The 24,498-nt window shown below is 46.0% G+C and overlaps 1 protein-coding gene across 23 annotated transcripts in view; it reads left to right on the top strand.

Annotated features, from left to right (window-relative positions):
• Nucleotides 1–24,498, top strand: part of LOC147605447 (urea-proton symporter DUR3-like) — a 109,648-nt gene that overhangs the window by 54,236 nt on the left and 30,914 nt on the right. For 11 of the 23 annotated variants that reach the window (XM_086793216.1, XM_086793212.1, XM_086793207.1 and 8 more), the window contains 5 exons: nt 20,648–20,735; nt 20,841–20,983; nt 21,104–21,191; nt 21,292–21,404; nt 21,645–21,837. In XM_086793216.1, coding sequence (XP_086649342.1) covers nt 20,648–20,735; nt 20,841–20,983; nt 21,104–21,191; nt 21,292–21,404; nt 21,645–21,837 — 625 coding nt within the window. Of the gene's footprint in view, nt 1–2,977; nt 3,041–3,114; nt 3,245–20,647; nt 20,736–20,840; nt 20,984–21,103; nt 21,192–21,291; nt 21,405–21,644; nt 21,838–24,498 lie in introns of all 23 variants that reach the window. The other 12 variants (XM_086793202.1, XM_086793198.1, XM_086793197.1 and 9 more) reach the window with 4 other exon arrangements.

Genomic DNA, 24,498 nt, shown 5'->3' with positions numbered 1-24,498 from the left:
TCTCACAGAGGGCTGAAAAATGCTGATGCTTGCAAATGCCACCCAGTAAACTGGTCGAATTATGCCACTACAGAGTAGCATCTCCAGAGATGCATGGCAGCGAGCTTGACTTTATCCTGATCTGACCGACATACAACTATGAAATATGAAGTGAACTAATGTGACCAAGAATATGAAGCATTGGCATCCATCTTACCATCAAACTTACTGAACTGGATCATCTCGGGAAGAATAGTTATAGATGATGCTGATGTTGATTGCGGTTGAAGTTTTTGAAGGATGGCTATGATCTCTTGTTGACAATGGTCCTCGGCGGCTTGTTGACGAGCCTCCCATGAATGGAGACTCTTCTTCAAGCGCTTTTTGGTCACGAACACACTGTTCTTCATATGCTTGCTTTTCTTCTCATTCTTGGCATTGTTATTCGCGTTCATGTAGTAAACGCATTTCTTCATGTTGAAGATGACGGTCTTCTATTTCCAATGCTCTCTGGTGCTTATCTTCTTCCGACTCTCCATGGGATGGCAACAATTGTTGCAGAAGAGCTTGAGTGGTGGAGTTTTGTTGTTGAAGAGATTGCAGGATTTCCATTAGAGGATCGTTAGTAGAAGTACTCGGTGTAGAAGTACCTGCAGCAGAAAATGGAATCTCCACTGGACAAACTAATGTGGCCAAGAATATGAAACATTGGCATCCATCTTACCGTCATACATACTGAACTGGATGATGATGTTGATTGCGGTTGAACTTTTTGAATGGCTATGATCTCTTGATGACGATGGTCCTCGGTGGCTTGTTGATGAGCCTCCCATGAACGGAGACGCTCTTCTTCAAGCGCTTTTTGGTCCACGAACACGCTGTTCTTCACATTCTTGGCATTGTTCTTCGCATTCACGGAGTAAACGCTTTTCTTCATGTTGAAGATGACGGTCTCCTATTTCCAATGCTCTCTGGCGCTTATCCTCTTCTGACTCTCCATGGGATAGCAACAATTGTTGCAGAAGAGCTTGAATGGTGGACTTTTGTTGTTGAAGAGATTGGAGGATTTCCATGAGAGGATCGGCAGTAGAAGTACTCGTTGTAGAAGTACTTGCAAGTTGCAGCAGAAAGTGGAATCTCCACTTGACAAACTTGGGGTGGTCTCTCCATTGTAGAATGATCATCCGAAGTGTGTTGCACCTCTGAATCCACAGTGGTCTTTGGGAGCGCAATTGCATCGACTAGACGTCTAGTGGGCCGCTCTTACGGGTTTGTGCCCAGAACACGATAAACCAGCTGCTGAAAAAAAATTAATAACTTCCTATGCGGGCTGCTCCTATGGGTTCTTGCCTTCCTCTGGCAGTTAGCCCAGTGCAACCTTGCTGTTGCCACTTGGTTGGCTATCAGTGGTAGGCTGGCACATTATGTGCAGTACAACCACCCCCTGGACTTGAAGTGGCACTGCCTTTGGGATTGCCCCAAAGTGCAACAAATATGCCAGAGGATTCTTCATCTCTACAGTACTGGGAGATTCACCTCTTGTATCATCACATGGGGAGCAGACAGTGACCAGTAGGATGGTAGGCTCTCTGACTATCGCACTAGAGGATTGACACAATTCGCGTTGTTTGAGACTTGGTCTCCAGGCACGTATTAGAGATTGGAGATCATTAGCAGTATTGCTGCATGGTATATATGGTAGGCCTGTTGTTGGTGAGGGCATCCCCTCCCCCGAGTTGAGTCCATTAGTGCTATTTGTACTGATATAATTCACACCCTCCGCAGCCAGTGGGGGAAGGTCCAGGGAGATTCAGATCGCATGCGTAGGCGGTAAGAGGCTTTCTTACACACATGGCACGAGGGACCCTTTCTTTTGGATCGGGATGACCGAGAGGTCTCCTACAGCTATGTCACGTGGAAAGCTTGCTCGATGGCAATGGAGCATGTCTTGGATCTGTAGCTGATGAGAGGATCATGGTTGACGTCCAGGGGGCCGGGGGTGCTGACCATGCTGGATTGCGGAGGCTGGCCTGGTTTGAGGTAACTCCAGCTTGCACAAATGCAAATCTTAAGGTAATAGTGTTCGTGGAGCTTGAGAATAGTTTCCCTGTGCAAAGCCAATACTAGGATCTTTTCCTTCTATGAGAGGGCACACAACTCACCTATAGTACAGGTCAGCCAGGCTTCAGTTCAGGTGTGCAGGATAGACGGGCACGTTTTCGAATAGCCACCTGTGCCGCGTGGTAGTTGGCCCCTGGTGCAGGTTGTGGGGGTGGTCCTCTGGAGCTGGCAGACATCAATAAAACAGGCCGACCAGCAATGATGATGCATATATATATATATACTATATGCGCTTGGGATTTTGGTCAAAATCATTTGCATTCCTCTCAATCAACAATCAGAGCCTACTCTGGAGTATAGGCTGGTCAAGGAGATATTTGGCAGTGTGTGGGCTAAGAACCGACGTCTTCATTCTCAATCATCTTTTGTACTTGTCTTGTACACAATACAAAGAAATAGTTTAGGACTCTTGTGTGTGATTCCGTTGCACTCTTCTTTCTATATCTGAAAACCCTAGCACATAGGTACAAGTGCACTAACTACAGAGCGACACACCATTTCTTGGGCAAAGCACGAAGGGCCAAGGGTGTGCTTAAAAGGCTCAACATTAAGATTATGCTATATGACATGGAAGGTGGCAAGTGATGGCAGATTACTTATGTATACCTAGCCTATCGGGCTCTTGCATCCTTAATACGATTTAATGTTTTAGAGTATCCTAAAATACTATTTCTGTACTATAATGGTTTCATTTGGGTTCTCATCTTGGCACATCTCATATCCTCATGTGTGACCCTTCATTTGATCTTTATTTATCTACCATAAGGGCATATAATGCATATTATATATCAAACAATACTTGTCTCTAATAAGATTGGAATGATAGCATCTGATTCTGATTCAATTCAAATGACAGACGGGATGTTGATTTATGCAGGGTTGCTTGCATCCTGCTGTCATCTAATGAGGCTTTCCAGTATGGTATGAGTGGCTCCTTCTGGTATGAATTCAAAACTTTGGGTTGATGTATCTATAAATGCTCCAAACAACTTTTTAGGGAGATTTTGGCTTCAGGTACACTAATGGTTCAGCAGTGCAAATTCTGCTGTTTGGCATAGTGGCCATGGAAGTAAAGCGCCGGGCACCCAAAGCACATACCGTCCTGGAGCTTGTACGCTGCCGATGGGGACATGCCGCTAATTTTGTAATATGCTTGTGCTTGATATATTCTGAATAGGTCTCTGTGAAAGCTGACATAAAGTGCTGCCTGTGCATCAACATTTTAAATGCTTGCATGAAACCTGTCTGGGTTTGTTGTTCATGTGGTCTCTATGTGGACATTTTTGAGGGCTCAGAGGAGCTGCTTGATGTGACACGATAAACAGCAGATCTTCCAAAGCAGCTATTTCTATTAACATCCAAAGTTTTGATTCTGCATCTAGATTGATGCTTTCAAGTAGTAGTAGATCCACCCCTGATGTAGCCTCCCTGTGAGAGTGGACAGCCAGATAGGGAACCCCATCCCTGCCCTTGTTCTCTGGTTTTTTCCAGACCTCGCATAAGGGATCTTTTGTATCTTGCTTTTTCTATTGAGGGCTGTAGTCTGTTTTGTGTGTAGAAAATTTTCTTTTTGACTAATAAAAGGATCTATTCTTGGCAGAGCTAGGGGTAGCAGATCGAAAGCGTGAGGGGATGTCACATGCATCAGCTTCAGACACCAGGTGCTTGCACCCATGTTACTCTGGGGCATACTAGCATCAGGTTTAGCATAGGGATTATACATATTTTGAAGGTACAGAGGCCATGCGTATATTGTGTGGTTAGGGAATGCAGAGGGATTAGAGTAGATGCACGCATGTGAAGGGAATTTTAAAACACTAAGGTATGTGTCCTATGACAGACTCATCCAGTTTAGTACGCGGCCCACTGGAGGAGAAAATCAGTGCAGCCAAGCATGTAATGGGCAACCAGTTTAAGGATTAGCAATTCCCCCTGCATTGCAAAGACCAGCAAGGGACATCATGCCATGAGAAGAAAGCTAACCACTCAAGGACGGGTGGAGAGATTAAGGAGGTGTGCCAATCTGGTAGGATGGCGGAGTCAATGGTGAGGCTCAGGTGTGTTCCCCTGCAGGCTGTTGACAAGCGCTTCTGGGCGGGCCGTGAGTATAGGTGGCCCCATGCTTTGTGTGAATGAGCTCCAAGGTAGTGACAGGAGGGAAGGCAAGTGAGAGCATTCCACAACAGCGGCTGTCCAAGGTTTTGCTTCTCGCAGGAGGGTGAAAAACGAAGGGCCTCCCTCCCAAGCACGGAAGACACTGGTGGCAAACATGTCCCCAAAGGAAAGATCCATCTGATGCCGAGCGGCAACCGTCCACCGTAGGATGGGGGGTGGGCTAAAATGTGAGCTAGGAGGAAATCTTTCCATGGTTCTTTTCCTTCCAGCTGGAGATCAGGGCCTCTGGGTCGCAGGATGAATGATGCGAAGGCCTCCCCTGCAAGAAGGCTGTATGATGACTCCTCACGCTACCTTGGCGCAGATCGCCCTCCCATCACTACTGGCCCACAAGAAGTTCAGAATGAGCCGCTGGTGGATGCACTTACACGATAGGCTGGCCTATTAGGCGGTGAGCTACCCGGCACAAGATCAATGCGATGATCTTCCGGTCATACGGGTGGAAGCTCATTTGGTAACTCATCAGCAAAACAATCATTGTGCTCTTGCAAAAATTTCAGCCTATCATTACTAAGACTGGTTACATGTACATTATTTTCCTCAACACGATCTCGTATAAAAATCAAGTACGCAAAAACACTCTTTTTCATTACTTTCTTAATTTGTACATGAGATATAAGGGGAATGGTATCACACTCTTTACCAGCATCAAGTACATGCTCTCGGCCTTTATGCATGAAGGTGATCCTGTTGGTCTTGTAAGCCATGCACGGATCAATACGTGTATGCCAAGGTTTTCCAAGCAATACATCACAGCCATTCAAAGGCGCCACAAGAAAATCCTCATGATCCACATAGCCTTAAATGTGTATGCGCAACTTGCCAAAAATAGGCATGACGTGCACTTCTCTACCAACAAAGTTAGCCCCTGCTTCAATTTGAGGACTCCCAAAGTAGCTGCCATCTGTGTGGATATGAAATTTTCAGATGCACAATCATCAAACATGAACAAAGCGGGCTGATCTTTGAGTTGTCCCCAAGCTTTACATACAACCCTGTCTTTGCTAACATGTGAAGTGTTGCCTTGCACATCCGGAACTATATGCACATTAGGCTTTGATGCATTTGCATTATCACGCTTCTTCTTGGTTGTGCATTCCTTTGCAATATGCTCAGTGCTACCACAAGTAAAGCATTTTCCCTCACTCATATACTGCTTTTTCTGCTCTGGAGTGAGACCATAGTCTCTCAGTTTGAAGGGACGCTTCTCGGTAGTGTTATTTTCAGTCTTTGGATCATTTTTATCTTGGTTTTGGTCCTTTTTAGGTGGCTGTCCATCATTTTGCAGGTTTTCGACAGCCCTCTCTTTGCCTTGAAATGAGGGTTTAGCCTTATTGGATTGACTCAATTTGAGTTCCAATTTCTCGGTGGCGGTGGCGGCTGCGATTAGTTGGTGTAAGGTATGACCAGGATACATTTGTAGTCCCGCTTTGTACATGGGTTGCAATCCTAATTGAAACCTTCTCTTCCTCTCCGTCTCAGTGACATGCATGAATGGAGACACTTCTAAAAGCACTTTCCAAAACTTTTGTGCATATGCATTTACCGATTTCCCCTCGTTTTGCTTCACCCAATCCCACTTCATTGTTATCTCATTCAATGCATTGGGAGGCAAGAATTGAGCAGAGAACCTGTCCTTGAACTCTTCCCATGATCTAATAGGATTCGGTGAGAACTTCTCCGTGAGCCACCAATGGGCAGCAGTGCCTTTCATAAATATGCTTACATGCCAAATCATGGATTTGTGAGTGAAATCCTCATCACTGAAAGCAATATCAAAGTGGGCAATAAAAGCAAGTGCTTTTGATGCATCATATTCCCCATGATATGTGTCAAAATTCACAAATTTGTCTCCGGCTTTGAAGTCACGAGACTTTGATGCATGTGCGTGCATCTCAAACCATGTTTGTCCATTGGGACAGCCTTTTGTGACTGGCATCATTTTAGGACCGAAAGGTGATGCATAAGGCATAGATACATGTGCCCTATAAGCATAGACATGGCTGGCTCCTCAACATGCATTGATACATTTTCAGCCATAGCTTCTCCCTCACGAGCACACTGGAAGGCATGAGTGGCATGAGAGATACGCGGAATACCTACACCAACATAAAATTTCAGCCCATGTTGCATGTGTTGTGCATGCATTTTGACCACTGCCATAAACATTGTATCCTTCACGGGCTACATGAGGTATTCCTACATGGCGTGAAGTCACTGGTTGTTCCTCTCCCATAGCATGGAGATTCATCCTCTTAGACATAAGTTCTTGTTCGGGCACCTATGGGGATTCCAAGACATGTGGGATGTTTGCCTTTTCTGCATAGGCATCCTCGGTACGAGCCAAGTATGCACGTGCTGCATCCCTCGGTTGCATGTGTAACTCTTGAGCAATCATTGCCATTGCATGATCCATATAAGATTCACCTTTCTTGGCCTTCACACGGTCATGTACCAATGGATCCTCGTGGCGGTAGAGATTCAATTCTTCTTGTTGTGCATGGAGAAGAGCCTACATACGAGTAAGTTCAGCCCTCAATACTATGGACTCTTCTTCCTGCATCTTCTCTTTGCCACGGGATGCTGTCCCACATATTTATGTTTCCTATTGTGCACCATATGAGTTTGCTTATCCTGTAAAGCATTGGAAGCATGCATTTCATTGTCCCTGCCTCTTGTGTTAGCATCTCCAACATTCATTGTATGGCTGTCCATAATGTTCTAAGTGTAGAGATAGCTAGTGTTCACGGTGATCATCTCTCGTGATAGAAGTGAAAGAGAACCGTATGCTCTGATACCAATGTAATTTTGTTGAACACAATGCTAATCAATACACTTAAATACACTAAGATTTGATGGACACTTGCTCAAATACAAGAAGTAAATTGCTGAATTGACAAGAGACACACAATGAGCCGGAACGACCGACCCCTCTCTCAAATAAAGTATATTGATCTTGGGAGAATCAAGTACATAGTGTCATGGGCATTTCTGACCAGATTTTCATACCAATGCATATGAATACAGTATTGCAAACAAGTGGTTGTCGTTGTAGACGTAGCAACAATCTGCAAGAGAGCACATAGGACAAGAGAACACTACAGAGGGTATGTGATCTTGTAATCCGGTTCCTCCCTCCTGCTACTTGCTTCCATATTTAAGCATTAAAGCTTACCAATTGCAAGTAGAGTCGATGACAGCGGAAGTCTTCGCAATGGAAGTCCTTGGAGTGAAGAGATCTTCGATTTGTCGCCTTTCTTCGCGACAAAAGTCTTTAAGAGGATGAAGGGAACCTTGGGAAAGCTTCCCCTATGGTTCAGCTTGAGAAAGGAGGGCTGAAATTAGAGTTTTCAGCAAAAGACCAGAAATTACAGCAATAAAGAGAGTTGTTTTGCTGAATTTCAGTCATCGGGAGTGTGTAGGAGAGTGATTAGCATCCGGAATCACTCTTGGAAGCTTGAAAATCACCTTAGCAAGCTTGGAAATGGAGTTGGGAAGGAGAATGTGCAGAAAATGCAGCCCAATAGCCCTCTTGAAGGACGTGCCAATCTCTAGAGAGAGGAGGAGAGAAGTGGTGAGTTGTCCAGTGTAGGTGGCAGGCAGGTACTTTGTGGAGCAAGCTAGAGTGGACACATGGCTGGTTACTCCCTTTGTACAAAGGAGATAAGGTCTGGGCGATGGACATTGGGTTATGTCCACTTGGGGACATCAGTGTGTGTGAACACCGGGTTGGTCATAATTTATAAGTGAGTTTTGGTTGCCCAAAACTTAATAAAGTGTGTACACACTCACTTATAAATTAGTGCTAACTCCTAAGGCTAGGTTTATGACCAATACTTACCACCTGTCACATGCCACATAACCATGTCAGCAGACAGTTTCACACGCACGGTTCGGGGGCGGGCGTCTCCTTACCTGGAACTACACATTGGTCAAGCAAGCAGGAAAACATCATGCAATTTCAATTGCAAGCAAGCACATAAAGATGCTATGCAATGCAGCATTGGTATGGACAATCCCCGTTCATGAGACTATACCGAAATAGACGTGCTCCAGGCAAGTACACGAGGTACTAGACCCAATGGAACACTAATCCACTAAGCATTTCCGGGTATGTACACGGAGGCACAAGTCCCAATAGAAAGCCAACTCCATAGTATCACATGAGTGGCATCAATCCCCGGCATATACAACTGCCATGGACACTAGTCCAATGTATATACGTGATAAGAAAGCATGGGTGGACCAATTGGGTGGCCAAATGGTGACTGGCGCCTACCTCGCTTCTACGACCTCTCCATTCTAGACAGCCCCTTGGCGGAGATACTTAATCTAAGGAGAGGACAACACTACAACTAATTAGCATACATGGATCTAGCTGATATACATTTTTCAGTATTTTCCAGTATTTTCTACTCAGTATCATCTTAGAGTCTTATAGCTGTGGGACAATCAGTTTATTGAACTTTTTAGTCTCATTTAGTTGTTCTCTTTGATGAGACACCAACTTCAGATGTACTCTCAGTTTTGGTCTCATAGGCCAATATGGCCTCTTAGAGACGTTAATATATCATTTCATTTCTCCCCCACAAGGCTCTCTCTGCTGCACCTCCCCGGACCCCTACACACAGGCTGAAATTTTATTCGTATTGTGCTTGAATTTTGAAATATATATTATAACTCTCGAGTCATGACTCGTCTTGACATTTCTCCATTTTCTTGATTGCTTTTTGTGCATATGCCATAGATGCCTCGTGCATCGAGTTTCGTATGGGCAAGGCACACTATCCTTCAAGGCACACCCAACACCCCAAGTGTCGGTCGCTCCAACACACACGTGTGGAAGTTTATTCAAACTTCATATTTCAAACTTCATTGATTGAAATATTTCAAACTTCATATTTCAATCTTCAAACTTCATATTTCAAAAGTTTATAAGTAATCTATAAATTTTGTATACATATATATCGGGGGCAATGTTCACTACGTTTGGAATCTTTTCAGCACGATTTCCAAACGTAATAAACGTATCGTTCACTACGTTTGGAACCACCTTGGGTAGTGGTCAATAAAGAGATGGAGTTCTGTAAAGCCTGCATCTGCGTGGCGACTTGTGCTTGACGTGCCGAGAAAGAAGCTTCGAAAGCAACTTTAAACTCTTGGAAATCAGATTTTGAAACAAAATCATCGAAAAGATCGCCATCGGTGGCTTCCGTAGCTGGCAGGTCTACACGTTCGGGAACGGGTTCCATCTCCGATTCTTGGGTCAACAACATCTAGAAGAGGGCAAGATGAGAGAATGCTTGGCCTTGTACAAAGAAGAGTGCTCGAGAGCTTGAGAGATGTGTGGCAAGAAGCCTTCTTGAGGGGAATTTTATAGGCTTCCCCAAAAGCATGTATAGCTTTAAAACTTTGCTTTTGTGTTTTTATTTTAATTTAAAAAAAACATGCTAGGCTTTGTTTATATTCTTTATTAAAAAAAAAAAAACTCACAACTTACGTTTTAAAAACGTAAGGGTCTTTCATGAGCAAAAAAAACTCTCAACTTACGTTTTAAAAACGTAAGGGTCTTTCATGAGCAAAAAAAAAACGAAAGCCTGAAAAACAAAAGCAAAAAACACGTTGCCCGCCACCTGCCACGCGTTCTCTGAAAACGGCGATCGCCGACTTGGAGTAGCTTTTTTGTGACGGCCTGCGTGCGCATATCTGCCTATCTGCGTGCACTGACTGCCTGCCTGCATGTACCAGCCCGCGTGCGTGCACCACCTGCTTGCTTGTGTGTACCACCCGCCTACGACGACTGGTGCAAGAGCTCTTTTGGCTGGCTTCTTCAACATAAGGCTGCGCAGCCACATAGGCGCCACACAGCCTCATAAATACTACTGCCACACAAGCGCCGACCAGCCCTCCAAGACTGACAGCCGTCGATACTTCTCTCTCTCTCTCTCTCACATATTTACAGCCGACAGACTTTTCACCTCTTCTCTCTCTTTCTCTTATCGAAAAAACACAGCCCTTCTTCTTGCTAAGCAAACAACCCTTAACAAGACCATAATCCCCATCACGGGCTCCTACGATGCAAAAATAACTTGTTGAATCTGAAAAAACAGCAGTATGCACGGGAAAACAGCAATCTTCTCGAACTCATACCTTTTCTTTGACCTCCCTTTCTCTACCTACCGACTTGCTCGTTCTCAAGGCTTGCTTTGATACCACTGTCAAATCCCCAAAGAATCACCTCGTAGAATGCTCCTGGTACAAGAATCGAAACCTGCAAAACAAACCAAGCAATGCGAAGGGGGTGGAGGACTGACTCACCTCCCAACCTTGACAGCCGTGGGCAATCCCACAAGTCTTGGCTGTCCCTACGAGCCACGATCTGAGCTAACTAGCTAGACGTACCGACCAATCTCTACCTCGTGACGTCCCATACCGCCACGAAGCTACCCTCGCGGGCCTCGAGAATACTACCGGCCTTGGCTGCAAAAAGCAAGTGTATGTCTGCACTAGATCCAGGCTCCTGCCCATAGAGCTCTCACAAAGACACACGAGACTCTATGAACTATTGACTAACCTTGGCCACCCTTTTATAGGCTCTTGGCCAGTCACCGGGTGTCCACACTTGGGCGCCCGCCCGTCCATACTTGGGTGCCCGCCCGTTAGTCTATCCCTAACCTAGCTTGCCAATCAGCCTACCTAGCTCCAAGCTTCCCCAAGTCTCGAAGCTAGTCTTGTGTGCGTGTAGCACACGGTAGATACACACTGTGCACATGACACCGTGTCATAAGTTTTGACACCCTCTCCTTTGGTAGCAGTTGCAGCTTCCCTAGCTCTTGAAGAATGCCTTTCAAGGACGGAAGGTGCAGAAGGTGTTCTTCAAGGTGGCCTAGTCCGCGAAGTGGTCAGTTGGAAATTGACTGAATCACTTGTCTATAGAGCCTTGTAGAGTGGACGGAAAGAGTACCAAGAAGGCATCCTCCCGCTCACGGCTGCGGCTCTTGCATATAGAGATGAACCGCCAGATGTGGTCATCTACATCTTCATTGGAGGATTCTTCGAAGATTCGAAGCTGGACAAAGGGGTTCCGTGCAAAAAGGATTGGCTGGGCCAAGACGGTTGGCTTGGCCTCCAGCATTGTTACAGAAGGTGGGATTACCAAGGTTGGCTACCATAGGGAGGGGTGGAAGGGGATCCCTAGGTGGTACGTAATCGAACCTCTTCCGACTGTAGCAGCGTATTGAGAGAGGACTGTTGGATGGACTGACCGGACTACCATGGGAGCGTGTATTGGGCATACAGAGGAAACAGGGATAAGGGTGATCTTGGACTCCAAGTTTCGAGTGTCCCACCGAGCCTGCTAAATTTTAGTGTACCTGTAGAGCAAGGTTAGCTGCCCGACACACTATGAAAGTGGTGGTTCTACTCTGGGCAATATGTCCCAGAGTCCTTGTCACCAGCTTGGACATTTCCCAGTATGAGGACTCCAGGATGTCTAAATATTTGGAAAGTATAAGCTTTGGGAATGGGGGATTATCCTAGAATACAAAGGACCACACTCCTAAAATTTAGGAGAGTTGCTATTTTTGGCCCGACTCCGATGGAAATTCTATTTGCGTCATTACATCTGGAATTGAGTAGATACCAAGAGTTGGCAAAGTACCTATGACAGAATGTCTACCAGCTGGGATATTTTTAGAGAGAGTTTATGGAAGGACCCATCTCTTAGATTGGGACATGTGGCAAGAAAGTGGATCAAAGTGAGACAAGTGGCCTCACACTTGTCAGAAAGTTGATCAAAGTGAGACAAGTGGCCTCACACTTCTCACTCCAGCTATTGTGTGGCTCTCCACTTGTCATCATAGCCTTCTCTTTTCATTTTCACTCATGGGAGCCCCAAATCTATAAATTGGAGCCCTCTCTCTTCATTAATGGAGGCTCTCTTACTGCACACTAGCCTCTGCCACCTTTACAGGCTGCCCTAAGGATGGCTACTCTCTTTCTCTCTCTCTTGAAGGCTGTCCATGAAGAATACCTGTTGGGGACTGTTTTGGAGGCTTCCATCGCGAAGAAATATTGAAGGCAAGGGTATTAAATCATTTATTATGATTTCTAGCCATTATACTTGTTGTACCAACCCTTGTACCTACTGTACCAGCCACTGTAATGGCTGTATTAGTCTTTGTACTTGTTGTACTTGTTGTACCAACCATTGTACCGACTGTACCACCTTTTGTACCTGCTGTACCAGTCAATGTACCTGTTGTACCAGCATTTGTACCTGTTGTACCAGCCATTGTATTGGCTATACCAGCCATTGTACCTACTGTACTAGCCACTGTACCTGCTGTACCAGCTGAATGGAGAATTGTACTTGCTGTACTAACTCTATTGCATGAAGATCCATGGTTTTTGGGGAAGAATCAATACCCACACGGAGGTATATGGATTATATTGTTGGTTTCGCATTTCTACAACTCGTGTTCCGGCTCCGTTGCTTCGTGTTGGGCTGTGTTATGGCATTTGTATATGGATAATCTGGCATCTCCCGTGGGGAGAGTAAGGCCCTTAAAGCTTGTACATGATATTATTCTCCTTGGGTAATAAAATACTCCAGGGGGGGGCGGGGGGGGGGGTTGGCCCATTCCGGCCTCTATGCGGTGTCGCATGTGCAAGCTCCATTTTCAGCATTTGTGAATGTTTCATTGTTTCCACACCATGCTGGTTGATCAGAGTTGGGATTGTATGGGAGAACATGGGAACTGTTGGGATTGGGAGAAAGGATTGCCAGAAATATGAAGAACCAACTTTTCTGTCACCATGGTTTGTGCTCTTGAATGGCACCAGTTTGTGTGCATAGCACATGTTTCTCTGCGAGGCACTAGTTTCTTGTGCATGGCACTTATTTAAGTGTCTTAGCACCGGGTTGGTGATTTTCATTGGCATATGATTATCTCATTGACATTGGTATTATGGAATTCTTGCCCATTTATTTTGGGACATGATATTGGTATTATGGAGACTTATTTAGTCTCACCCATTTCTTTGGGACATGGACTCTTTAGTTATATTGGATTTTTGAGACTGTCTTGTCTCGCTCACTTGATGGGACACGATTATATCTTGAATATATGGCTTGAAGCTTAAAGTTGCGGACAACTATTAAGAAGCTGGGGAGGATGTCACTAGCTTGGACATTTTCCAGTATGAAAGGGGTCTGGTGGACTCCAGGATGTCTAAATATTTGGAAAGTACAAGCTTTGGGAATGGGAGATTATCCTAAAATACAAAGGACCACACTCCTAAAATTTAGGAGAGTTGCTATTTTTGGCCTGACTCCGATGGAAATTCTATTCGCGTCATAATATCTGGAATTGAGCAGATACCAAGAGTTGGCAAAGTGCCTATGACAGAATGTCTATCCGTTGGGATATTTTTAGAGAGAAAGTTTATGGAAGGACCCATCTCTTAGATTGGGACATGTGGCAAGAAAGTGGATCAAATTGAGACAAGTGGCCTCACACTTGTCACTCCAGCTATTGTGTGGCTCTCCACTTGTCATCATAGCCTTCTCTCTCCATTTTCACTCATGGGAGCCCCAAATCTATAAATTGGAGCCCTCTCTCTTCATTAATGGAGGCTCTCTTGCTGCCCATGAAGAATACCGGCTGTTGGGGACTGTTTTGGAGGCTTCCATCGTGAAGAAATACTTAAGGCAAGGGTATTAAATCATTTATCATGATTTCTAGCCCTTGTACCTGTTGTACCAGCCCTTGTACCAGCCATTGTACTGCTTGTATCAGTCCTTGTACTTGTTGTACCTGTTGTACCAGCCATTGTACTGATTGTACCAGCTTTTGTACTTATACTAGCCTTTGTACCGGTTGTACCAATCACTATACCTATTGTACTAGCATTTGTACCTACTGTACCAGCCACTGTACCTACTATACCAGCCACTGTACTTGCTATACCGGTTGAATGGAGAGTTGTACTTGCTGTACCAACTCTATTGCATGAAGACCCGTGGTTTTTGGGAAAGAATCAGTACCCACACGGAGGTATATGGATTATATTGTTGGTTTAGCATTTCTACAGCCTGTGTTCCGGCTCGGTTGCCTTGTGTTGGGTTGTGTTATGGCATTTGTATATGGATAATCCGGCATCTCTCGTGGGGAGAGTAGGGATCTCAAAGCTTGTACATGATATTATTCTCCTTGGGTAATAAAATACTCCAGGGGGGGGGCGAGGGGGGGGGGATGGGTGGTTGGCCCATTCCAGCCTCTATGCAGTGTGGATGTTTTGTCTAGCTTTTATGTTTTATGCAAAGTAATGTTGGATATGTGTTATGGCTGTGGCCATGTTTAAATGTTGTAATATGCATTGATGGTGTCAACAAGTGTGTCAAAGGCCCTAGACCCTCGGGCACCCGCCGTGAGTTACAGTCCTTAGCTCACAACAAAAGAACACTTCAATAGATTTGAATAGAGCGACAAAACAAATGCGAAGAAGACTGAATCATTTGTATCACTTCCACATGCTATTTACAACTTCTCACTGCACCGTGCACACCCAACAGTGGTCACAGTGAGATGGAAACCCACAGGACAGAATGATAGTGACTACATGACTCAATGAATGGATGACAAAGAAGAGAAGGAGATGAATGTGATTAGCATGAAGAGTTTGAGCTTGTAGGTTCCTTTGATGCGTCTTTAAATGCTATGGGGAGTCTCACCACCGGAGGATGCCATTGGTGAGAATCCTTTATCTTGGCGAGCTCCCCGAACCTCCGCCTCTGTCGACTGTGTCGCCCCCCATTCTTCCTCTGCCCCCCCTCCTTCCTCCCCTGCTGCTCGCCCCTGCTTCTGCCCGCCCCTCTTCCTCCCGCTACTGTCTTCAATCTGCGCCCTTTCCCGTCCTGCTCTCGTTGTTCGCCTCCCCTCCTTCATTCTGCGTAGCCTTTGATGCATTGCCCTTCCCCCGCCCTTCTTCACCTATGTGTCCAGCCCTATTCCCTTTGCTTCCCTCCTTTTTTGCCCCTTTTCCACCCTCTCCCTTCCTATCCTCCGCCTCCTTGCCTGCCCCTTCCCCTTGGTTCGCATTGCTCCTCATCCGGGTTCAAGTCGACCTTTTCTTCAATTAGCATCATGGCTAATCAATCTCCCTCGGCGGGGCAAACCATTGTTTTCTCCGAAGCCGAGCTCGCGGTCCTCTACGCCGAAATCGAGAAAGACTCCAAAACGACCCTCATTGCGAGAATCTTTGGATCTCACCCTTCCCGTCTTCAGGCTCGGGATTGGGTTCTGGCGGCTCTGCCCTCCGACCTCGCCTCACACTTTCGAGATGGCAGGTTGCTTGGAAGAGGTTTCTTCCAAGTGGATTTTGATTTTTGAGGACGCAGCCTTAGAGGTTTTGAAGGGCAGCCCTTTGCCATTGGGCCCCAGGAAGATATTCTTTCTTCCCTACTCCAGCTATTTTGACCCTGTTGAGGAAGACCGGAACCGTTTCCCGATTACTCTCAGATTCCTAGGTCTTCCTCGTGTATGTTGGCCTATGCTAGAGGCCATCGGGTGTGTCTTTGGGCTAGTTCTTCAAGTGCCTCTCCTCCATGCCTTGCCGACATCTTCTGCCCGCCTCGGTGGATGCTATCCTAGGGTCATGGTTCTTGCCCGTGACATTGAGCTCTTTGAGGACTATGTTTTGCTTCCGGGCCCTTGTGGCCCTTTGAAGCCACATATGGAGATTGCAGGTAAACCCGATCAGTGCCGAGTTTGTCACCAACAGGGTCACTTTGCTCGAGATTGCCCTCGGGCTCGGGGTTGCAGGAGGTCTTGTAAGCGTGCTTCTCAGGCGCCACCTCCCTTGGTTCCTTCACGTCCTTTAGTCAACCAGGTGTGGCGAGCTGTCTGACGCCCGCCCCCTTGGTGCGATTGATGGAAAGGTTTCCTGGGAGCATGTATAGATAGATGATGTTTCTGGTTAGAGGGATGTGTTAGCTGATGCATCTTTGCAGAGAGATGATATCTCAGATCAGGATGGTTTTGTTGAGTCCTCTCTACTTGGAGGGGGCGATATGCAGGATATTCAGCGCAGTGGGGATCATGTATTGCAGGATTTTCAGCATGATGCCATTGCCCTTGGGCGAACAGGTTTCTCGTACATATGCAGGTACTGTTCAGGGCCTCGGACAAGGGCATGTCAGTGGACTTTGCCCCGTGGAATATCCCGTCCTCTAGCATTATGAGAGGCGTCCTTAGGCTGCCCATCGTCTTCTTAGATCGGGGGTCAAACCCTCTTCTCTTCCATGAGAATCGTCTCATGGAATGTTCAGGGCCTTGGAGGACATCCCACCTGTGGTTTGAAGCACCTTCTGAAGGATCAACTTCACCTTGCTGTTACAGGAGGGTCTATGGATATACTTTTGTTGTAGGAACACAAATTGGATAGATCTCAGTGTGGCAAAACTGGTAAGATGCTTTCTGGCCACACCTTCTGGTTCTCAGCAGTTGGGACTAGAGGGGGTGTTTGCATTTCAGTGGCAACATCTGTTATGCCTCATGTTATTGGGCACGGTGTTATCATCCCTGCTAGAGTGCAGTGGATTTTGATCATGCATGAGGGTTAGAAATTGGGAATCTTGAATATCTATGCTCCTAATGTGAGAGGTGAAAGGGTGGCCTTTTGGGACACCATTACAAATGTCATTCCCCAGGTTGATCATTGGATAGTAGGAGGAGATTTTAATATGGTTGAGTAACCTTCTGACAAGAAGGGTGGACGCGAAGGGGGTTTACACCCTTTGGAGCGAACCTCATGGGAGAGGTTCACGCTTTCTTTTTTTGGCAAGGATTGCTGGATTGAGGATGACTTCTAGAGAAGGCCAAAGTCCTTATCTTTCTCTTGGCATAACCGCAGGAGCGGGGATGAGAGCATCTTTGCACGTCTGGACAGGTTTTATGTGGATGATTGGTCCTTGGACAGAGGAGGCACCATTGCTATTATGCTTGGCACCACCAAATCCGATCATTGCCCCTTTGTTTTGTGTCTCAGGGAACCTGGGGCTCGCTCGGCCTCTCCCCGTGTCCGTATCCCTGACTCTCTTTATCTAGATGTTGTCATCTCCCTTGAGATCAGAGAGATATGGAGATCTTGTGACGATCCTAATTCTTGTCATAATATTGTGCTGGCTCTTGATAAGAGGACCAACCATCAATATCATAGCACTGCCTTGTCCAAGAAGGAGGAGCCTCTGGACAAGGAGAGCTATTAGGCGTAGGATTGCTGCTCTTCAGAGGGAACATGAAAAGCATCCACATGCGTCTTGGATTACAGACCTCTTGACCACAGTTAGAGCACAGCTGCTGTTGGCCATGGACAGGAGGGTTGAGTTTGCATTTCATGCGAACGAGGCTTTTTGGACTCAGATGGGTGGCAGATGCAACAAAGAGTTTTTCTCAGCACACAAGCCTTCCCATAGCAGGGATTCTGTGAGGTACTTGTTGCAGGATTCACAGGGTGAGGTTCAGATTGAGCCTGAGAAGGTGAGGGGTATTGCTTCAGATTTTTATCGGTCTTTGTTGACTGTAGAGGTGCCCTCTGTAGCACGCTAGAAAGTTTGGGAGTGCATGCCCAGGCTCATCACAGATGCTATGTGTTCTTCCTTGGATGCCCCTTTCTCGAAGGATGAATTCCTTCACGCACTGCATGCTCTTTCCAGTGGTTCATTCCCAGGGGATGATGGTCTTTCTCCCACCTTCTTTATTCTTTTTTGGGATCATATTGGAGATGCTATCACTGTTGCCCTTCAGGAAATGTGGTTGTTGGGTATGATGCCGCCATACCTCACAGAGGGGCTGATTCAGCTTATCCCCAAGAGTGGGGACAAGATTGACATCAAGCAATGGAGGCCCATCACCCTCCTTGGATCTGCATATAAAATCTTAGCTAAAGCCTTGAGTATAAGTTTGTAGCCGATTCTCCAAAGGACTATCCATGATACAGAAAATGGGTTCCTGCAAGGAAGGAGTATATTTGATAACATCTTTTCTTTCTGTGAAGCTGTCGAGTAGGCAAAGTCTAGTTAGCAGCCTCTTGCCATTCTTTTGCTTGATTTTGAAAAAGCTTATGACAGAGTGGATTGGGATTTTTTGGAGGGCACTATGGCACACATGGGGTTTTCCCAAAACTGGATCAGAGGGGTGTCCTGCATATACAAGGAGGCTTATAGCACTGTTTTAGCTTGAGGGGGGCGTGGCGAGCATTTTTAGATTTCCCGTTTAGTGAGGCAGGGCTGTCCCCTTGCCCCTTTACTGTACCTCATTGTAGCTGAGGCTATGAGCAGGTTTCTTCGGCCTGCCCCTGGTGTTGTGGGTCTCAGGCTGCCTTTATGCACGGAGGAAGAGTTTTTGGACTCTGAGTTAGTAGATGATATGGCGTTGTTCCTTGAGGCTTCACATGCTTGTTTATGTGCTTTCCGGACAGCCTTGGAGGCCTTTTGTTTAGCAGTAGGAGCTACTATCAATTGGCATAAGTCAGTTGGTTTTTAGATTAGTGATTCTCGTCTTGAGATTGGGGTACAGATGTTGGTTTTACTTGGATTGAGAGAGTGCTCTGCGAGATACCTTGGTTGTCAGGTGGGCGTTGACATCTCCCGTGCACAACAGTTTGCTCCAGTGCTCTTAAGCATTAAAAGCAAACTTTATCACTGGAGTAGGAGGAAGCTTGACTTGGCCTCTAGAGCTTTGGTGGTTAACCAAGTTTTGCTAGCCACGGCTTGGTTTATCGGTTCGTGCTAGATTTTTGATAAGTGCTGGATTGGCCAGCTTCGTCGCCTTATTCGGAACTTTCTTTGGTCAGGGCTTGATGGAAATGCACACACCAAGGCCAGAGCTGCTTGGGAAACCATTATCAGGCCTAGCAGTAAGGGGGATTGAATATCATTGACGTGAGGTGCAATGTAAGGCTTTGCTTTGTAAGCTTGTGGTTAGGGGCTTTCTTCCAAGCACTGAGCCATGGAAGGACTTTGTCATGCAGCAGATCACGAAGTAGAGGGTATTTTGGCGGAGATTGTGGCATTCTTATAGGAAGCCACAGATTTCCTCCTTTATCTGGGTTTCTCTTCATGGTGGTCTGGCCACCAATCAGTGGAGGTCTGTTTTACTGGTGCTTGCCCAGCATGCCCTAGATGTGCACGAGTTTCGGAGTCAGTTTACTATTGTTTATGGGAATGCAGGGAAGCACAGAGGGTTTGGTCTGCGATTGCACACCTCTTTGGTAGGATTAAGAGGGGTGCTATCATTTCTTTTTGCTCTATCATTTGGTTGACATAGTCTGGGCCTTAGCTGAGATTCGAGGGGACTGATAGGAGCTTGGCCATTATGGTTAGGCAAGGAGTTACTCGGCAATGTTGTCTTCAGGATTTGCCACTTTCACACTTTGTCCCTCCGGCACAGAGGTTAGACAGCTCTTGGGAGATTATTGCTAGCGTCTCAGCCTGGAATATCTGGAAGGCTAGATGCACTGAGGCCATTGAGGGTACTCCTGTTCTTGTTTTTCCGTGTCTGTAGGATTTGGAAGAAAGCGGGAGGAGGGCGAGGGTGGAGCAGAGAGAGAGGAGCGAAGGAAGGGCAGCTGAAACGGCAGCGGCTGGGAGGTGGGAGACAAGGCAGCAAGGAGCGCAGGTGACTGGGAATGCAGGTGGAGGTGGTGATGGCTGGGAACGCAAGCAGAAGACTAAGGTGGGGGTGACGCGGAAAGGACGGAAGATGCGGTCAAAACGGAGGCAGAGAAAGGGGAGTGAGGGTGGAGCAGAAACAAGAGGTGAGGAGAGGGGAAGGTGGGGGCCGCCACTAGGGGACATAGTGCTACAAGGAGGGCGAGGGCTGGCAACAGCAGGGGGGCGAGCAGAAGGAGAGTGCTAGGCTGGCACACAGAAGCCAAAGGGGTAGGGCACGCAGGGCTGCAGGCAGTGGCCGAGGGGGCGGGTGGTGGTGTGCGCTTGTAGGTCAGGAATGGGGAGCTCTAAGCTTCAGTTGCTCTTTTTCCAGTCAAACTCTCATTTACTGAACTGTGCTAGTAAAACCGCCCAGTGGACTCATTGAAATCCGAGCAATGTCCACACTAGGAAACAGGTTCACATATGCATGTCATTTTCAAGAAAACATGCTTAATGCAAATGCACTATTGACTAGACAGTCTCCCATTTTTCAAGCTTTTACATCAATAAGTTTAGAAGAAAGGGGTCAAGGTGGATTTTTTTGACAAACATAGGGATTACATTGGTCTCAAGCTTGTATCCACCAAAATGCCTTTTCCTAAGTCTTCAGGTTAAGGACACAAGTCTCTAACACCATAACTGTTTTCTGTATTCTAGGTCTTTCTATACCTTTGCTATGTGAACAACATTCTCACATGTGTCACTTTATTCCTAGGAGCTGGAAACGTTCTTGTTGCTTCTACTGGTAAGTAGCTCTTTGCATGGGTCATCCCGTAGTACCCCCTTATTGTTGACATAGCTGGGGCATGATCACAAATCAAAAAGCCACGTGCTTTCTACTTGAGTGCAGGAATGAATATGTATGCGGCTCTTATGCTGGTTCCCATGAGTGTGGTGACTTACACTGTCCTGGGAGGTCTTAAGGCTACGTTTACATCTTCGTACTTGCACACTGTCGTCATTTTCGTCACTCTAAACCTATTCGTTTGCAAGGTACAAAAAAGTAATGCACTGGTATGCCAGCTGGCATTCTTTTGCCAGCAGGGGCATTGTGTGGTTGTCTTCACGTGTACATGCAGGCTGTAATTTGTCTAAAGGGTGCTACCTGGGCAGGTCTATGCATCAGACCTATATCCTGTGGGGAGCATCCAAAGGGTTTGGAGGAATCTTGGGACCTATGCTAGTGTGGTACCTGTGTCTGGTGAATGGTTGTTAGTCATGTTGATATCTTTCATGACATGTTGTGATGCTGTAGAGTTTACAAGCTCTAGGTTTTATTCTCTGTCCTATTTCTCTAACAGGCAATAAAGATGGAAGCTATATGACCATGTATAGCAGAGGTGGTCTGGAGTTCGGCATCCTGAATTTGATTGAATCCTTTGGAACCGTCTGGTCTGACCAAGCTTATTGGCAGGTCTGTGGTGTGCAATTTCAGATATACCTTGTCAATTTCAAGTGATTGTTGTGGTGTGAGATGTTTATACCCTCTCTTTTTAGATCAGGTCATCCTTTGTAAAGACCTCAGACTTGAGCTTGTTTTAGCTTTGATAATTTGTGTAGATGCTTATTGCTTATACACTTTACTGTAGCAAATTTTCCCACAATTCTTTGTACAGCTGAAGAGCTAATCTGGTTGTTTTGGATGTGTTTACAGAGTGCCATTGCAGCTAAACCAAAAGCTGCATTTAAAGCATACATTCTGGGTGGGCTTTTGTGGATCCCTATTCCATTAGCATTGGCGACATCACTTGGATTGTCAACTTTGGCTCTAGATCTCCCTGTAACAAGAGATGAGGCAAATCAGGGCTTGATTTCTGTGGCTGCAGCTCAGCATGTTCTTGGAAAAGGCAAACCCTTCTATTTTTGTCATAGCTTGAAGTAATAGTACATCTTGGGGCTACTTTGTCACATTCATTGATGACTTTTCTAGATTTTCTTGGGTTCATCCACTAAAAGAAATGTTTATATGCTTTCAACATTTTGTGTCTATTGCTGAGAATGAGACCAATCTGAAAAATTCAGACCCTACGTACTGATGCAGTCAGACATGAAAAAGGATAGCAATACAGGAGACACAAACTGTGCCTAGATGGCTATTGCAAACATTGCAAGACAGCTGCCTTTCAACTTCCATTTCTGGTAGATCCAAAGCTGGTTCAAAACATGCTTTTGGGAATTATGTCGATTATGGCCGTGTCAGTGCATTGTGCGACGATGAGGAGTGTGTATCGTTTGAAGATGCACATGTTAATCAGCATTGGATGAGTGCCATGCAACATGAATATGATTCCATACAACATAATGACACTTGGGATTTAGTTGACTTGTCCATAGGCAAGAAAGTTATTGGCACGAAATGGGTTTTCAAAGTCAAAAGGAAGTTTGATGGTACTGTTGATTGGTACAAGGACAGACTTTTAACAAAGGGATATGCCCAACAGAAAGGCATTGACTATGATGAGACTTTTTCTCCCACTTCTAGGATGACTACCACAAGGTGTGTTATTGCTTTGGTGGCTTATTTGGGATGGAAAGTGCATCCATTTGATATCAAAACCGCCTTATTTGCATGAAGAAGTATATGTCTGGCAACCCATTGGTTTTGTGCAACCTAGTCAGGAACTTGAAGTATGCAGGTTAAGGCAGGCATTATATGGTCTTAAACAAGCTCCTAGAGCTTGGTATGAGAAAGTCCGTGCAGACTTAATTGGTAAGGGTTTCTAGAATAGTCCAAAGGAGAGAACCCCCTATGTTCGGAAGGATGGAGAGGATTTGATTGTGGATGGCATTCTACTCACGGGACCTAATGATGATAGTATTTCAGCATTCAAATCTGAATTACATTTGTCATTTGAGATGATAGATTTGGTTCCGTTGCACTACTACTTGAGTATACAGTTTATCTAGCATGGTGATGGCATTGTTATATTGCAGTCGGGCTGCTAAAGAGGTTTAAACTTGAAGACTCGAAGCTTGTTTTCACTCCTATGGAACCAGGTGCTAGGCTGAGTCCTCATGATGTTGGGGAACCATTTGATGCCATGATTTACAGCTAGGCTGTTGAATGCTTGATTTAAATATGCAATACGAGAGTAGACATTCAGTATGGTGTGTGCTAACTGTGCAGATTCATGCATAGCCTAGGATCTAAGCATTGGCAGGCCATGAAGCATGTCTTCAGGTACTTACAGGGCACCCAGTCTCTTGGATTATTCTATGGTGGGGGGATGATATTCACTTTCAACGATTCAGATTGGGTTGGTTGTTTTGACACCCGAGTGTCCCACTAGTGGTAATTGCTTTAAGCAACCACAAGAGTGACCACCTTATCTTGTGATGTTGAGTACAAAGAAGCATTCATAGCAACAATTGAGTGTGTATGGCTTAGAAGACTATCAGCAAGTGTTCGAACTTGTATGAAGCACATTGAGGTGCACTACCATTATATCAGAGATAGGTTGCATGCAGGAGAGATCAATCTTGTTTATGTCTCTACACACAACATTGCAGATCCGTATACCAAGGCACTACCCTTGGAGATGTCTGAAGCTTTCCGAAAAGTTTGAAGTTGCTGGGATTTGTGAGATTTATAGTAGTGGCCATGTGAACTAGGGACACCGGGGTGCTTTTTATCCCCCCCACCCAAAAAAAAAGCATGAACGCACGCTTTTAGAGTGTGTGAAGTGACTTATCAAGTCACTCACTTTTGTCATTGCACCCTTGTCTCATTATTGTGTGCATCGCGTTGTTTCACTCTCTCTCCTTCTGCAAGTCGGATGTGCTTTGTGTGCTTCATTGCTAACCCTAAACCTAACACTCTCTTGCCTTAGTCACCCAAGCCACTACCCTTTGTGTTGGTGAAACGGAGGGTACTGGCCTCAGAAGTGAATACCCGCCACCAAATTGGTAGTGCCTGTGGATATTTCCAAAGGCGATGTCTCCAAGTCCTATGGGGCTCCATTGTATGCAGTTTGCGGGGCGTCCTTTGGGAGAGCTCCTGGCCGTGGAAGATGAGGGCTCCAAGTCCACCGGAACCTCGCAGGGTGGGCTTGGAGCCACAAGAAGAGGGTCATCTTCTGCAGCTAGGAGCTTTCCCAAAGTTGCTGCTAGAAGTCCGAGAGGAAGGTGTGAGAGTCGTCCTATGAGTGCCTAGGGGTTCACTCGAAAAAGGCATGTTAGGTGTGGGTGACCCGCTTTTTTGTGGGGGTTGGCCATGACCATTTGCTGGGATCCCACCAAAGTTGAACCAAGGGGTGATTCTCCCAAAGCCACAGATGCCATGATGGGTTGGTTGAACTTTGAGAGGATAGGGATCGATATGCCATCTGCAATTGTGGAGACCTACCATCCTCACCCTGTGTGGGAGGAAGGGTAGTCCTCGTCATCGGTGGTGTCTAGGTAGCATGGGCGACCAAAGTCGCCAATTGAAAAGGCCATCTGGGGAAATCCGCCCTTGCATGGAAAAGACCACCAAGGGGGCATCATACTGTGAGAAGAAAGCTACCCAT

Source organism: Cibotium barometz, chromosome 59 (genome assembly GCF_041138505.1).
Source record: "Cibotium barometz isolate CiBa-2024 chromosome 59, ASM4113850v1, whole genome shotgun sequence".
In the NCBI taxonomy this organism is placed as follows: Eukaryota; Viridiplantae; Streptophyta; class Polypodiopsida; order Cyatheales; family Cibotiaceae; genus Cibotium; species Cibotium barometz.
The sequence above is the reverse complement of the archived record's forward strand: the minus strand, read 5'-3'. Positions and strand labels throughout refer to the sequence as shown.